Source organism: Scyliorhinus canicula, chromosome 6 (genome assembly GCF_902713615.1).
Source record: "Scyliorhinus canicula chromosome 6, sScyCan1.1, whole genome shotgun sequence".
NCBI lineage: Eukaryota > Metazoa > Chordata > Chondrichthyes > Carcharhiniformes > Scyliorhinidae > Scyliorhinus > Scyliorhinus canicula.
In genome coordinates this window covers 4414499-4432110 of record NC_052151.1, presented here as the reverse complement: position 1 = coordinate 4432110, position 17612 = coordinate 4414499, and the positions used below count along the sequence as shown (strand labels likewise).

General features: G+C 55.0%; 1 protein-coding gene across 1 annotated transcript in view; it reads left to right on the top strand.

The window, feature by feature from the left end:
* Window positions 1–17612, top strand: part of LOC119966916 (dynein heavy chain 14, axonemal-like) — a 1122002-nt gene that overhangs the window by 273585 nt on the left and 830805 nt on the right. Inside the window, exon 13 of the mRNA XM_038798874.1 lies at window positions 777–930. Coding sequence (XP_038654802.1) covers window positions 777–930 — 154 coding nt within the window. The remainder of the gene's footprint in view (window positions 1–776; window positions 931–17612) is intronic.

The following is a 17612-nucleotide window of genomic DNA, read 5'->3' as shown; positions in this document are numbered from 1 at the left end:
TTTCCTCCCACAGTCCAAAGATGTGCGGGTTAGGTGGATTGGTCATGCTAAATTGCCCGTAGTATCCTAAAAAGTAAGGTTAAGGAAGGGGGTTGTTGGGTTACGGGTATAGGGTGGATACGTGGGTTTGAGTAGGGTGATCATTGCTCGGCACAACATTGAGGGCCGAAGGGCCTGTTCTGTGCTGTGCTGTTCTATATTCTAACACGCACGAACAGATTCAAAAACAGCTTCTTCCCCGCTGTTAGCAGACTCCTGAGTGACCCTCTTATGGACTGAACTGATCTCTCCACACATCTTCTCCACTGAGTAGTACAGTACTACACTCCTGTACGCTTCATCTGATGCCTGAGTCTGTGTATTTACATTGTGTATTTTATGTTTGCCCAATGTATTTTTCTCAAGTATGGAATGAGCTACCTGAACTGCACGCAGAACAATACTTTTCACTGTACCTCGGTACACGTGACAGTAAACAAATCCAAAATCCAATTCTCCCTCAGAGTTGTGGAACAGGCGCTTGAGTGTGGGGATGAGGGGGTTTTCATAGTAACTCATTGCAGTGTTAATGTAAATCGACTTGTAACAATAAAGATTATTATTATATACATAGATCAATAAAATGTAGTGGTGAAGTCGGAAAATGTAATCCAAAGGCTTGATGGCACGAAATCTTTTACAACTGGAGGACTAGAATATGAGTGGAGGATGTTTTGTAACAGCTGCAAAACTTTGCTGGAATTAATGGCACAACTAAATTACCATCCTGCTTTCAGCACACTCCCACTCCACGCAAGGGTCTACCTGGACAAACGCCTGCGTATCATGCAGCATGATTCAGAGGCTGCTACTAAAGATTTCCAGGGCTCAGGCACCATTGAAAACCAGGCAGAGAAGTCCACCAATATTACTGGAGTGGATGTCGACCAGGTAAGGAAAATTGCATGGCCGGGGGGGGGGGGGGGGGGGGGGGTGGGGTGGGGGCCTGGTGAAGAATGCACTGCTTTGACTGCACAATCTTCTCAGCATACAATTGTTTAGTCACAGTTAATTAACGCAATGGCAGGTTCTGACTGGAACGGAGCAGATTATTACATGATGTACTCCCGGATTAGCATAGGTGATAAAATATTCTGTGCTTTTAAATCTTTAATGAATGCTAACTCCCAAAGTGTGAATTATTGCGAGGTGGATCCTCTGCAGGCTGTGATTCATTGCAGATAAATTATGATTGGAACTGGTATGTCTTATTGTTTTTGACCATTAAAGGAGACTAAAGACTCTTATCGCAAAGAGGACATTGTTTCATTACAACACTTTTTAATTTGGATTTACATGGAGTTGTGCAAAGTCATGGCAAAATAGATTTTCCTTGCTTTCTCTGAGCTGGACACTAAGAGAAAAGCAAATTACTGCAGATGCTGGAATCGAAAACAAACACAGAAAATGCTGTAAAATCTCAGCAGGCCTGACAGCATCTGTGGAGAAAGAAGGGAGCTAATGTTTCGAGTCTGGGTGACTCTTTGTCAAAGCAGCTTCGTGAAGGGGCAGCAGGGTAGCATGGTGGTTAGCATAAATGCTTCACAGCTCCAGTGTCCCAGGTTCGATTCCCGGCTGGGTCACTGTCTGTGTGGAGTCTGCACGTCCTCCCCCTGTGTGCGTGGGTTTCCTCCGGGTGCTCCGGTTTCCTCCCACAGTCCAAAGATGTGCGGGTTAGATGGATTGGCCATGCTAAATTGCCCGTAGTGTACTAGAAAAAGTAAGGTTAAGGGGGGGTTGTTGGGTTACGGGTATAGGGTGAATACGTGGGTTTGAGTAGGGTGATCATGGCTCGGCACAACATTGAGGGCTGAAGGGCCTGTTCTGTGCTGTACTGTTCTATGTTCTATGTTCTAAGAATCATCCAGACTTGAAACATTAGCTCTGTTCTTGAAAAAAACTCCACACTTGAAAAAACACTGTTTCTATATATGGGTAGATAGTGGCAGAATGGTGGACTGTAACCCACAGGCCCAAACAAATGGTCTTGAGCCATAGGTTCAAATTCCACCTTGGCAGGTAATGTAATTTAAACTTAATTAATACATCTGGAATAAAAAGCTGTTGCCATAGTCATGACCATGATATCTATCATGGATTGTTGTAAAAACCCATCTACTTAATTAATTTCCTTCAGGGAAGGAAATGTACATCTTTACCCGATCAACCTGCAGGTGACTCCAGACTCACAGCGGTGTGGTTGGATTACTTTTAACAGCCTTCTGAAATTTTCAAGGGAAGTTATGTGTGGGCAACAAACTAACTTACCCCCGTACGCAACAGTAACCTAACTTACCCCCCTACACTACACTAACCTAACTTACCCCCTACATTACACTAACCTAACTTACCCCCTACACTACACTAACCTAACTTACCCCCGTACGCAACAGTAACCTAACTTACCCCCCTACACTACACTAACCTAACTTACCCCCTACATTACACTAACCTAACTTACCCCCTACACTACACTAACCTAACTTACCCCCTACACTACACTAACCTAACTTACCCCCTACATTACACTAACCTAACTTACCCCCTACACTACACTAACCTAACTTACCCCCCAAACTACACTAACCTAACTTACCCCCTACACTACACTAACCTAACTTACCCCCGTACGCAACAGTAACCTAACTTACCCCCCTACACTACACTAACCTAACTTACCCCCTACATTACACTAACCCTAACTTACCCCCTACACTACACTAACCTAACTTACCCCCCAAACTACACTAACCTAACTTACCCCCTACACTACACTAACCTAACTTACCCCCCTACACTACAGTAACCTAACTTACCCCCCTACGCTACACTAACCTAACTTACCCCCCTATACTACACTAACCTAACTTACCCCCTACATTACACTAACCTAACTTACCCCCTACACTACACTAACCTAACTTACCCCCTTCTCTACACTAACCTAACTTGAACCCTACACTACACTAACCTAACTTACCCCCCTACACTACAGTAACCCTAACCCTAACCCCTAACCCTAACCCTAACCCTAACCCTAACCCTAACCCTAACCCTAACCCTAACCCTAACCCTAACCTAACCCTAACCCTAACCCTAACCCTAACCCTAACCCTAACCCTAACCCTAACCCTAACCCTAACCCTAACCCTAACCCTAACCCTAACCCTAACCCTAACCCTAACCCTAACCCTAACCCTAACCCTAACCCTAACCCTAACCCTAACCCTAACCCTAACCCTAAACCCTAACCCTAACCCTAACCCTAACCCTAACCCTAACCCTAACCCTAGACCCTAACCCTAACCCTAACCCTAACCCTAACCCTAACCCTAACCCTAACCCTAACCCTAACCCTAACCCTAACCTAACCCTAACCCTAACCCTAAACCCTAACCCTAACCCTAACCCTAACCCTAACCCTAACCCTAACCCTAACCCGAACCCTAACCCTAACCTAACCCTACCCTAACCCTAACCCTAACCCTAACCTAACCCTAACCCTAACCCTACCCTAACCTAACCCTACCCCCCTACGCTACACTAACCTAACTTACCCACTACACTACACTAACCTAACTTACCCCCCTCCGCTACACTAACCTAACTTACCCCCCTCCGCTACACTAACCTAACTTACCCCCCTACACTACACTAACCTAACTTACCCCCCGACACTACACTAACCTAACTTACCCCCTACACTACACTAACCTAACTTACCCCCTACACTACACTAACCTAACTTACCCCCCCTACCCTACACTAACCTAACTTACCCCCCCTACGCTACACTAGCCTAACTTACCCCCCTACGCTACACTAACCTAACTTACCCCCTTCTCTACACTAACCTAACTTGAACCCTACACTACACTAACCTAACTTACCCCGCTACGCTACACTAACCTAACTTACTCCCCTACGCTACACTAACCTAACTTACTCCCCTACTGACACTAACCTAACTTACCCCCCTACGCTACACTAACCTAACTTACCCCCCTACGCTACACTAACCTAACTTACCCCCTACACTACACTAACCTAACTTACCCCCCTAAGCTACACTAACCTAACTTACCCCCCACACTACACTAACCTAACTTACCCCCCTACGCTACACTAACCTAACTTACCCCACTATACTACACTAACCTAACTTACCCCCTACGCTACACTAACCTGACTTACCCCCCTATACTACACTAACCTAACTTATCCCCTACACTACACTAACCTAACTTACCCCCTACACTAACCTAACTTACCCCCCTACGCTACACTAACCTAACTTACCCCCCTACGCCACACTAACCTAACTTACCCCCTACGCTACACTAACCTAACTTACCCCCTTCTCTACACTAACCTAACTTGAACCCTACACTACACTAACCTAACTTACCCCGCTACGCTACACTAACCTACCTTACCCCCCTACACTACACTAACCTAACTTACCCCCCTATACTACACTAAGCTAACTTATCCCCTATACTACACTAACCTAACTTACCCCCCTACGCTACACTAACCTAACTTACCCCCCTACGCTACACTAACCTAACTTACCCCCCTATACTACACTAACCTAACTTATCCCCTATACTACACTAACCTAACTTACCCCTACACTACACTAACCTAACTTACCGCCCTACGCTACTCTAACCTAACTTACCCTCTACGCTACACTAACCTAACTTACCCTCCTACGCTACACTAACCTAACTTACCCCTACACTAACCTAACTTACCCCCTACACTACACTAACCTAACTTACCCCCCTACACTACACTAACCTAACTTACCCCCTACACTACACTAACCTAACTTACCCCCTACACTAACCTAACTTACCCTCCTACACTACACTAACATAACTTACCCCCCTACGCTACACTAACCTAACTTACCCCATATGCTACACTAACCTAACTTACCCCCTACACTAACCTAACTTACCCCCTACACTACACTAACCTAACTTACCCCCCTACACTACACTAACCTAACTTACCTCCCTACGCTACACTAACGTAACTTACCCCCCTACGCTACACTAACCTAACTTACCCCCCTACGCTACATTAACCTAACTTACCCCCCTACACTAACCTAACTTACCCCCTACACTACACTAACCTAACTTACCCCCCTATACTACACTAACCTAACTTACCCCCTACACTAACCTAACTTACCCCCTTACACTACACTAATCTAACTTACCCCCCTACGCTACACTAACCTAACTCCCCCCTACACTACACTAACCTAACTTACCCCCTACACTACACTAACCTAACTTACCCCCTACACTAACCTAACTTACCCTCCTACACTACACTAACATAACTTACCCCCCCTACACTACACTAACCTAACTTAGCCACCTGCACTACACTAACCTAACTTACCCCCCTACGCTACACTAACCTAACTTACCCCCCTACACTACACTAACCTAACTTACCTCCCTACGCTACACTAACCTAACTTACCCCCCTACGCTACACTAACCTAACTTACCCCCCTACGCTACATTAACCTAACTTACCCCCCTACACTAACCTAACTTACCCCCTACACTACACTAACCTAACTGACCCCCTTACACTACACTAATCTAACTTACCCCCCTTCGCTACACTAACCTAACTCCCCCCTACACTACACTAACCTAACTTACCCCGCTACACTACACTAACCTAACTTACCCCCCTACGCTACACTAACCTAACTCCCCCCTACACTACACCAACCTAACTTACCCCTCTACACTACACTAACCTAACTTACCCCACTACACTACACTAACCTAACTTACCCCCCTCCGCTACACTAACCTAACTTACCCCCCTACACTACACTAACCTGACTTACCCACTACGCTACACTAGCCTAACTTACCCCCCTACGCAACACTAACCTAACTTACCCCCTTCTCTACACTAACCTAACTTGAACCCTACACTACACTAACCTAACTTACCCCGCTACGCTACACTAACCTAACTTACCCCCCCTACTGACACTAACTTAACTTATCCCCCTACCATGGGAACTGGTCTCAGCCATGGGAATGGGGCAGGGGTAGGGCTGTACTGGGGAGGGGGAACTGGCCTCAGGCATGGGAATGGGGCAGGGATAGGGCTGTACTGGGGAGGCCGAACTGGAATCGGCGATGGGAATGGGGGCAGGGAGAGGGCTGCACTGGGGAGGGGGAACTGGCCTCAGCCATGGGAATGGGGCAGGGATAGGCCTGTACTGGGTAGGGGAATCTGGTGTCAGCCATGGGAATGGGGGCAGGGATAGGGCTGTACTGGGGAGGGGGAACTGGCCTCAGCCATGGGAATGGAGGCTGGGATAAGGCTGTACTGCGGAAGGGGAACTGTCCTCAGCCATGGGAATGGGGGCAGGGATAGGGCTGTACTGGGGAGGGGGAACTGGTCTCAGCCATGGGAATGGGGCAGGGATAGGGCTGTACTGGAGAGGGGGAACTGGCCTCAGCCATGGGAATGCGGGCAGGGATAGGGCTGTACTGGAGAGGGGGAACTGGTCTCAGCCATGGGAATGGGGGCAGGATAGGGCTGTACTGGGGAGAGGGATCTGGTCTCAGCCATGGGAATGGAGGCTGGGATAGGGCTGTACAGGGGAGGGGGAACTGGCCTCAGCCATGGGAATGGAGGCTGGGATAGGGCTGTACTGGGGAGAGGGATCTGGTCTCAGCCATGGGAATGGAGGCTGGGATAGGGCTGTACTGGGGAGGGGGAACTGGACTCAGCCATGGGAATGGGGCAGGGATAGGGCTGTACTGGGGAGGGGGAACTGGTCTCAGCCATGGGAATGGGGCAGGGATAGGGCTGTACTGGGGAGAGGGAACTGGCCTCAGCCATGGGAATGGGGCAGGGATAGGGCTGTACTGGGGAGAGGGAACTGGACTCAGCCATGGGAATGGGGCAGGGATAGGGCTGTACTGGGGAGAGGGAAGTGGCCTCAGCCATGGGAATGGAGGCTGGGATAGGGCTGTACTGGGGAGGGGGATCTGGTCTAAGCCATGGGAATGGGGCATGGATAAGGCTATACTGCGGAGGGGGATCTGGTCTCAGCCATGGGAACGGGGCAGGGATAGGCCTGTATTGGGAAGGGGAACTGGTCTCGGCCATGGGAATGGGGCAGGGATAGGGCTGTACTGGGGAGGGTGATCTGGTCTAAGCCATGGGAATGGGGCAGGAACAGGGCTGTACTGGGGAGGGGGAACTGGTCTCGACCATGGGAATGGGGCAGGAATAGGGCTGTACTGGGGAGGGAGAACTGGCCTCAGCCATGGGAATGGGGCAGGGATAGGGCTGTATTGGGGAGGGGGAACTTGTCTCAGCCATGGGAATGAGGCAAAGATAGGGCTGTACTGGGGAGGGGGAACTGGTCTCAGCCATGGGAATGGGGCAGGGATAGGGCTGTACTGGGGAGGGAGAACTGGCCTCAGCCATGGGAATGGGGCAGGGATAGGGCTGTACTGGGGAGGGAGAACTGGCCTCAGCCATGGGAATGGGGCAGGGATAGGGCTGTACTGGGGAGGGAGAACTGGCCTCAGCCATGGGAATGGGGCAGGGATAGGGCTGTACTGGGGAGGGGGAACTGGCCTCAGCCAAGGGAATGGGGCAGGGATAGGGCTGTACTGGGGAGGGGGAACTGGCCTCAGCCATGGCAAAGGGGCAGGGATAGAGCTGTACTGGGGAGGAGGAACTGGCCTCAGCCATGGGAATTTGGCAGGGATAGAGCTGTACTGGGGAGGGGGAACTGTCCTCAGCCATGGGAATGGGGCAGGGATAGGGCTGTACTGGGGAGGGGGAACTGGCCTCAGCAATGCGAATGGGGCAGTGATAGGGCTGTACTGGGGAGGGGGAACTGGCCTCAGCCATGGCAAACGGGCAGGTATAGGGCTGTACTGGGGAGAGGGAACTCGTCTCAGCCGTGGGAATGGGGCAGGGATAGGGTTGTACTGGGGAGAGGGAACTGGCCTCAGCCATGGGTATGGGGCAGGGATAGGGCTGTATTGGGGAGGTGGAACTTGTCTCAGCCATGGGAATGAGGCAAAGATAGGGCTCTACTGGGGAGGGCGAACAGGTCTCGGCCATGGGAATGGGGCAGGGATAAGGCTGTACTGGGGAGGGGGAACTGTTCTCAGCCATGGGAATGGGGCTGGGATAGGGCTGTACTGGGGAGGGAGAACTGGCGTCAGTCATGAGAACGGAGCAGGGATAGGGCTGTACTGGGGAGGGGGAACAGGCCTCAGCCATCGGAATGGGGCAGGGATAGGGCTGTACTGGGGAGAGGGAACTGGCCGCAGCCATGGGAATGGGGCAGGGATCGGCTGTACTGGGGAGGGGGAACTGGCCTCAGCCATGGGAATGGAGGCAGAGATAGGGCTGCACTGGGGAGGGGGAACTGGTCTCAGCCATGGGAATGGGGCAGGGATAGGGCTGTACTGGGGAGGGGGAACTGGCCTCAGGCATGGGAACGGGGCAGGGATAGGGCTGTACTGGGGAGGGGGAACTGGTCTCAGCCAAGGGAATGTGGCTGGGATAGGGCTGTACTGGGGAGGGGGAACTGGCCTCAGCCATGGGAATGGGGCAGGGATAGGGCTGTACTGGGCAGGGGGAACTGGCCTCAGCCATGGGAATGGGGCAGGGGTAGGGCTTTACTGGGGAGGCGGAACTGGCCTCAGCCATGGGAATGGGGCAGGGATAGGGCTGTACTGGGGAGGGGGAACTGGTCTCAGCCAAGGGAATGTGGCAGGGATAGGGCTGTACTGGGGAGGGGGAACTGGCCTCAGCCATGGGAATGGAGCAGGGATAGGGCTGTACTGGGAAGGGGAACTGGTCTCGGCCATGGGAATGGGGCAGGGATAAGGCTATACTGCGGAGGGGGATCTGGTCTCAGCCATGGGAATGGGGCAGGGATAGGGATGTACTGGGAAGGGGAACTGGTCTCGGCCATGGGAATGGGGCAGGGATAAGGCTATACTGCGGAGGGGGATCTGGTCTCAGCCATGGGAATGGGGCAGGGATAGGGCTGTACTGGGAAGGGGAACTGGTCTTGGCCATGGGAATGGGGCAGGGTTAGGGCTGTACTGGGTAGAGGGAACTGGTCTCAGCCATGGGAATGGGGCAGGGATAGGGCTGTACTGGGGAGGGGGATCTGGTCTCAGCCATGGGAATGGGGCAGGGATAGGGCTGTACTGGGGAGGGGGAACTGGCCTCAGCCATGGGAATGGAGGCAGAGATAGGGCTGTACTGGGGAGGGGGATCTGGTCTCAGCCATGGGAATGGGGCAGGGACAGGACTGTACTGGGGAGGGGGAACTGTCCTCAGCCATGGGAATGGGGCTGGGATAGGGCTGTACTGGGGAGGGGGATCTGGTCTCAGCCATGGGAATGGAGCAGGGATAGGGCTGTACTGGGGAGGCGGAACTCGACTCGGCCATGGGAATGGGGCAGGGATAGGGCTGTACTGGGGAGAGGGAACTGGCCTCAGCCATGGGAATGGGGCAGGGATAGGGCTGTACTGGGGAGGGGGAACTGGCCTCAGCCATGGGAATGGGGCACGGATAGGGCTGTACTGGGGAGAGGGAACTGGCCTCAGCCATGGGAATGTGGCAGGGATAGGGCTGTACTGGGGAGGGGGAACTGGTCTCAGCCATGGGAATGAGGCAAAGATTGGGCTGTACTGGGGAGGGGGAACTGGTGTGAGCCATGGGAATCTGGGCTGGGATAGGGCTGTACTGGGGAGGGGGAACTGTCCTCAGCCATGGGAATGGAGGCTGGGATAGGGCTGTACTGGGGAGGGGGAACTGGCCTCAGCCATGGGAATGGGGCAGGGATAGGGCTGTACTGGGGAGGGGGAACTGGTCTCAGCCATGGGAACGGGGCAGGGATAGGCCTGTATTGGGAAGGGGAACTGGTCTCGGCCATGGGAATGGGGCAGGGATAGGGCTGTACTGGGGAGGGTGATCTGGTCTAAGCCATGGGAATGGGGCAGGAATAGGGCTGTACTGGGGAGGGGGAACTGGTCTCGACCATGGGAATGAGGCAGGAATAGGGCTGTACTGGGGAGGGAGAACTGGCCTCAGCCATGGGAATGGGGCAGGGATAGGGCTGTATTGGGGAGGGGGAACTTGTCTCAGCCATGGGAATGAGGCAAAGATAGGGCTGTACTGGGGAGGGAGAACTGGCCTCAGCCATGGGAATGGGGCAGGGATAGGGCTGTACTGGGGAGGGGGAACTGGCCTCAGCCAAGGGAATGGGGCAGGGATAGGGCTGTACTGGGGAGGGGGAACTGGCCTCAGCCATGGCAAAGGGTCAGGGATAGAGCTGTACTGGGGAGGAGGAACTGGCCTCAGCCATGGGAATTTGGCAGGGATAGGGCTGTACTGGGGAGGGGGAACTGTCCTCAGCCATGGGAATGGGGCAGGGATAGGGCTGTACTGGGGAGGGGGAACTGGCCTCAGCAATGCGAATGGGGCAGTGATAGGGCTGTACTGGGGAGGGGGAACTGGCCTCAGCCATGGCAAAGGGGCAGGTATAGGGCTGTACTGGGGAGAGGGAACTCGTCTCAGCCGTGGGAATGGGGCAGGGATAGGGTTGTACTGGGGAGAGGGAACTGGCCTCAGCCATGGGAATGGGGCAGGGATCGGGCTGTATTGGGGAGGTGGAACTTGTCTCAGCCATGGGAATGAGGCAAAGATAGGGCTCTACTGGGGAGGGCGAACAGGTCTCGGCCATGGGAATGGGGCAGGGATAAGGCTGTACTGGGGAGGGGGAACTGTTCTCAGCCATGGGAATGGGGCTGGGATAGGGCTGTACTGGGGAGGGAGAACTGGCGTCAGTCATGAGAACGGAGCAGGGATAGGGCTGTACTGGGGAGGGGGAACAGGCCTCAGCCATCGGAATGGGGCAGGGATAGGGCTGTACTGGGGAGAGGGAACTGGCCGCAGCCATGGGAATGGGGCAGGGATCGGCTGTACTGGGGAGGGGGAACTGGCCTCAGCCATGGGAATGGAGGCAGAGATAGGGCTGTACTGGGGAGGGGGAACTGGTCTCAGCCATGGGAATGGGGCAGGGATAGGGCTGTACTGGGGAGGGGGAACTGGCCTCAGGCATGGGAACGGGGCAGGGATAGGGCTGTACTGGGGAGGGGGAACTGGTCTCAGCCAAGGGAATGTGGCTGGGATAGGGCTGTACTGGGGAGGGGGAACTGGCCTCTGCCATGGGAATGGGGCAGGGATAGGGCTGTACTGGGCAGGGGGAACTGGCCTCAGCCATGGGAATCGGGGCAGGGGTAGGGCTTTACTGGGGAGGCGGAACTGGCCTCAGCCATGGGAATGGGGCAGGGATAGGGCTGTACTGGGGAGGGGGAACTGGTCTCAGCCAAGGGAATGTGGCAGGGATAGGGCTGTACTGGGGAGGGGGAACTGGCCTCAGCCATGGGAATGGAGCAGGGATAGGGATGTACTGGGAAGGGGAACTGGTCTCGGCCATGGGAATGGGGCAGGGATAAGGCTATACTGCGGAGGGGGATCTGGTCTCAGCCATGGGAATGGGGCAGGGATAGGGCTGTACTGGGAAGGGGAACTGGTCTTGGCCATGGGAATGGGGCAGGGATAGGGCTGTACTGGGTAGAGGGAACTGGTCTCAGCCATGGGAATGGGGCAGGGATAGGGCTGTACTGGGGAGGGGGATCTGGTCTCAACCATGGGAATGGGGCAGGGACAGGACTGTACTGGGGAGGGGGAACTGTCCTCAGCCATGGGAATGGGGCTGGGATAGGGCTGTACTGGGGAGGGGGATCTGGTCTCAGCCATGGGAATGGGGCAGGGATAGGGCTGTACTGGGGAGGCGGAACTCGACTCGGCCATGGGAATGGGGCAGGGATAGGGCTGTACTGGGGAGAGGGAACTGGCCTCAGCCATGGGAATGGGGCAGGGATAGGGCTGTACTGGGTAGGGGGAACTGGCCTCAGCCATGGGAATGGGGCAGGGATAGGGCTGTACTGGGGAGAGGGAACTGGCCTCAGCCATGGGAATGTGGCAGGGATAGGGCTGTACTGGGGAGGGGGAACTGGTCTCAGCCATGGGAATGAGGCAAAGATTGGGCTGTACTGGGGAGGGGGAACTGGTGTGAGCCATGGGAATGGGGCTGGGATAGGGCTGTACTGGGGAGGGGGAACTGTCCTCAGCCATGGGAATGGAGGCTGGGATAGGGCTGTACTGGGGAGGGGGAACTGGCCTCAGCCATGGGAATGGGGCTGGGATAGGGCTGTACTGGGGAGGGGGATATGGTCTCAGCCATGGGAATGGGGCAGGGATAGGGCTGTACTGGGGAGAGGGAACTGTCCTCAGCCATGGGAATGGAGGCTGGGATAGGGCTGTACTGGGGAGGGGGAACTGGCCTCAGCCATGGGAATGGGGCTGAGATAGGGCTGTACTGGGGAGAGGGAACTGGCCTCAGCCATGGCAAAGGGGCAGGGATAGGGCTGTACTGGGGAGGGGGAACTGGCCTCAGCCATGGGAATGGGGCTGGGATAGGGCTGTACTGCGGAGGGGGATCTGGTCTCGGCCATGGGAATGGGGCAGGGATAGGGCTGTACTGGGGAGTGAGAACTGGTCTCAGCCATGGGAATGGGGCAGGGATAGGGCTGCACTGGGGAGGGGGATCTGGTCTCAGCCATGGGAATGGGGCAGTGATAGGGCTGTACTGGGGAGTGAGAACTGGTCTCAGCCATGGGAATGGGGCAGGGATAGGGCTGTACTGGGGAGGGGGAACTGGCCTCAGCCATGGGAATGGGGCAGGGATAGGGCTGTACTGGGGAGGGGGAACTGGCCTCAGCCATGGCAAAGGGGCAGGGATAGGGCTGCACTGGGGAGGGGGAACTGGCCTCAGCCATGGGAATTTGGCAGGGCTAGGGCTGTACTGGGGAGGGGGAACTGGTCTCAGCCATGGGAATGGGGCAGGGATAGGGCTGTACTGGGGAGGGGGAACTGTTCTCAGCCATGGAAACGGGGCAGGGATAGGAGTGTACTGGGGACGGAGAACTGGCCTCAGGCATGGGAATGTGGCCGGGATAGGGCTGTACTGGGGTGGGGGAACTTGTCTCAGCCATGGGAATGGGGCAGGGATAGGGCTGTACTGGGGAGGGGGAACTGTTCTCAGCCATGGAAAGGGGCAGGGAGAGGGCTGTACTGGGGACGGAGAACTGGCCTCAGGCATGGGAATGGGGCAGGGATAGGGCTGTACTGGGGTGGGGGAACTTGTCTCAGCCATGGGAATGGGGCAGGGATAGGGCTGCACTGGGAAGGGGAACTGGTCTCGGCCATGGGAATGGGGGCAGGGATAAGGCTGTACTGTGGAGGGGGAACTGGCCTCAACCATGGCAAAGGGGCAGGGATAGGGCTGTACTGGGGAGGGGGATCTGGCCTCAGCCATGGGAATGGGGCAGGGATAGGGCTGCACTGGGGAGAGAGAACTGGCCTCAGCCATGGGAATGGGGCAGGGATAGGGCTGCACTGGGGAGGGGGAACTGTCCTCAGCCATGGGAATGGGACAGGGATAGGGCTGTACTGGGGAGGGGGATCTGGTCTCAGTCATGGGAATGGGGCAGGGATAGGGCTGTATTGGGGAGGGAGAACTGGTCTCGGCCATGGGAATGGGGCAGGGATAAGGCTGTACTGGGGAGGGGGAACTGGCCTCAGCCATGGGAATGGGGCAGGGATAGGGCTGTACTGGGGAGGGGGAACTGGTGTCAGCCATGGGAATGGGGCAGTGATAGGGCTGTACTGGGGAGGGGGAACTGGTGTCAGCCATGGGAATGGGGCAGTGATAGGGCTGTACTGGGGAGGGGGAACTGGCCTCAGCCATGGGAATGGGGCAGGGATAGGGCTGTACTGGGGAGGCGGAACTGGTATCGGCCATGGGAATGGGGGCAGGGAGAGGGCTGTACTGGGGAGAGGGATCTGGTATCGGCCATGGGAATGGGGCAGGGATAGAAGTGTACTGGGGAGGCATATCTGGTCTCAGCCATGGGAATGGGGCAGGGATAGGGCTGTACTGGGGAGGGGGATCTGGTCTCAGCCATGGGAATGGGGCAGGGATAGGGCTGTACTGGGGAGAGGGATCTGGTATCGGCCATGGGAATGGAGGCTGGGATAAGGCTGTACTGCGGACGGGGAACTGTCCTCAGCCATGGGAATGGGGGCAGTAATAGGGCTGTACTGGGGAGGGGGAACTGGCCTCAGCCATGGGAATGGTGCAGGGATAGGGCTGTACTGGGGAGGGGGAACTGGCCTCAGCCATGGGAATGGGGCAGGGATAGGGCTGCACTGGGGAGGGGGAACTGGTCTCAGCCATGGGAATGGGGCAGGGATAGGGCTGTACTGGGGACTGGAACTGGTCTCAGCCATGGGAATTTGGCAGGGATAAGGCTGTACTGGGGAGAGGGAACTGATGTCAGCCATGGGAATGGGGCAGGGATAGGGCTGTACTGGGGAGAGGGAACTGATGTCAGCCATGGGAATGGGGCAGGGATAGGGCTGTACTGGAGAGAGGGAACTGGTCTCAGCCATGGGAATGGGGCAGGGATAGGGCTGTACTGGAGAGGGGGAACTGGTCTCAGACATGGGAATGGGAATGGGATAGGGCTGTACTGGGGAGGGGGAACTGGTCTCAGACATGGGAATGGGAATGGGATAGGGCTGTACTGGGGAGGGGGAACTGATGTCAGCCATGGGAATGGGGCAGGGATAGGGCTGTACTGGGGAGGGGGAACTGGCCTCAGCCAAGGGAATGGGGCAGGGATAGGGCTGTACTGGGGAGGGGGAACTGGCCTCAGCCATGGGAATGGGGCAGGGATAGGGCTGTACTGGGGAGGGGGAACTGGTCTCAGCCATGGGAATGGGGCAGGGATAGGGCTGCACTGGGGAGGGGGAACTGGCCTCAGCCATGGGAATGGGGCAGGGATAGGGCTGTACTGGGGAGGGGGAACTGGCCTCAGCCATGGGAATGGGGCAGGGATAGGGCTGTACTGGGGAGGGGGAACTGGTCTCAGCCATGGGAATGGGGCAGGGATAGGGCTGCACTGGGGAGGGGGAACTGGCCTCAGCCATGGGAATGGGGCAGGGATAGGGCAGTACTGGGGAGGGGTTTCTGGTCTCATACATAATATGGATATGAATTTAACATCTAGTGAAAAATCAATGATGAAAAAGTTCAACAAGACCATTCAGAAATTGAGTGTGTCGGGCATCCTTAGGGCAGGAGGGTAGCATGGTGGTTAGCATAAATGCTTCACAGCTCCAGGGTCCCAGGTTCGATTCCCGGCTGGGTTACTGTCTGTGTGGAGTCTGCACGTCCTCCCCCTGTGTGCGTGGGTTTCCTCCGGGTGCTCCGGTTTCCTCCCACAGTCCAAAGATGTGCGGGTTAGGTGGATTCGCCATGCTAAATTGCCCGTAGTGTCCTAATAAAAGTAAGGTTAAGGGGGGGTTGTTGGGTTACGGGTATAGGGTGGATACGTGGGTTTGAGTAGGGTGGTCATTGCTCGGCACAACAACGAGGGCCGAAGGGCCTGTTCTGTGCTGTACTGTTCTATGTTCTATGTTCTTTTCCTGGTTTACCTAAACTACGGAGAGGAACTTCCGTTGGCGGCTATGAAGGAGTAAGTCGCACAATTGCTGGCTCCCACTCGGGTCGGACTTTCGGACCTTTTCCCCGATTTTCTACCGCATTTGAATTGTAAAACTGATGACAGAGACAATTGTGTACTGAATTCCCACATTGGTGCATGGAGAGAAGGACTAGATGTGTTCGTAAAGGCAGAAACCGAAAGACAGAGGAGGCTTGGGCTGAAGCTTCAGCAGGACACAGCATGGCGGAGGACCGGACCTCTGGTTTGTCGACCCAGTGGTCAACGGAGCTGCTGATGCAAGTTATTCAGGAAGGCTTTGCTGAGCAGAAACGGGACTGCTTGGACCTGATAAAAGAGTCAATTGAGCGGCTGGAGCTTAGATTGGATGCCCAAAATCGGGCAATCCAGAAGGTGGAGAAGGCGCTGGCTGAGCACGAGGAACATCAAACTGCGGTGGAGTTGGAGGTGGGGATGCTGAGAGACCAGCAGAAGAATCATAGAATTTACAGTGCAGAAGGAGGCCATTCGGCCCATCGAGTCTGCACCGGCTCTTGGAAAGAGCACCCTACCCAAGTACACACCTCCACCCCATCCCCACAAGCCAGCAACCCCACCCAACACTAAGGGCAATTTTGGACAATAAGGGCAATTTATCATGGTCAATCCAGCTAACCTGCACATTTTTGGACTGTGGGAGGAAACCGGAGCACCCAGAGGAAACCCACGCACACACAGGGAGAACGTGCAGACTCCGCACAGACAGTGACCCAAGCCGGGAATCGAACCTGGGACCCTGGAGCTCTGAAGCAATTGTGCTAACCACTATGCTACCGTGCTGCCCAAAGAAGCTCCTGGAGAAGGTGGAGGACATAGAGAATAGGTCCCGCCGGCAGAACCTGAGAATCGTTGGGCTCCCGGAGTGGTCCGAAGGAGCAGACGCTGGGGCATACATCGCAGAGATGTTTGTGAAGCTGCTGGGGGATGGGGCATCCCCCCGACCCTTGGAGGTAGACAGGGCTCACAGAGCACTCGCGAGGAAGCAACAAATGGGAGATCCTCTGAGGGCAATGGCGGTGAGATTCCACAGGTACTTGGATAAGAAGCGCATTCTACAGTGGGCCAAGCAGACACGGAGCTGTAAGTGGGACAATAGTATCCTGCGGGTCTACCAAGACCTGAGTGTGGAGGCGGCCAGGAGAAGAGCAGGCTTCAACCAGATTAGGTCGATCCTTCTTAAGAAAAAAGTGAAGTTCGGACTGTTGTATCCGGCCCGTCTCTGGGTAACGTATGAGGAACAGCACTTTTATTTTGAGTCGCCTGAGGACGTGCTGGACTTCGTGAAAAGGAAAGAACTGGTGGTGGACTGAGAACTTTTGAACTTTGCTGCAACGTTCATTTTTTTTTTTGCTTTCCTGTTCTTTAAAAAAAGTTTCTTGTTTTGCGTTTTGTGGAAGCTGTTTGCAATGCCTTCTGTATTGATTTGGGACCAGCGGCAGTGCTGAGTGAGTTGAGGTTTTCATTTACACTGTTGGGGATGGAGGTGTGCTTGTGGTTGTGCTTGTAGATTTTGTTGTTTTTCTGTCGGGCAATTGTGTGGGAATTGTTTGATGTTTGAGTAGGTTTGTATGAGCAGGGGGAGGGTGGAGCGGGAACAATAGGTGGGAGACTATCCGGCACCAGGGATGGGGGCCACCAAGCTAGCTGGGTGGGCGAGCTCATGGAAGTGTCGTTGGGGGTGTGCACATGTTCGGTTTATCAAAGGGGTTGGGTTACAGAGTGTTGTTACTGGGGGGGAGGGGGGTAAATGTTCTGCTGACGAGGGAGGGACTTGTGCCAATGGACAGAGAAGAGGTTGGGTGCGAAGGCTGTCTGGGTGCGGGCCGGTGGAG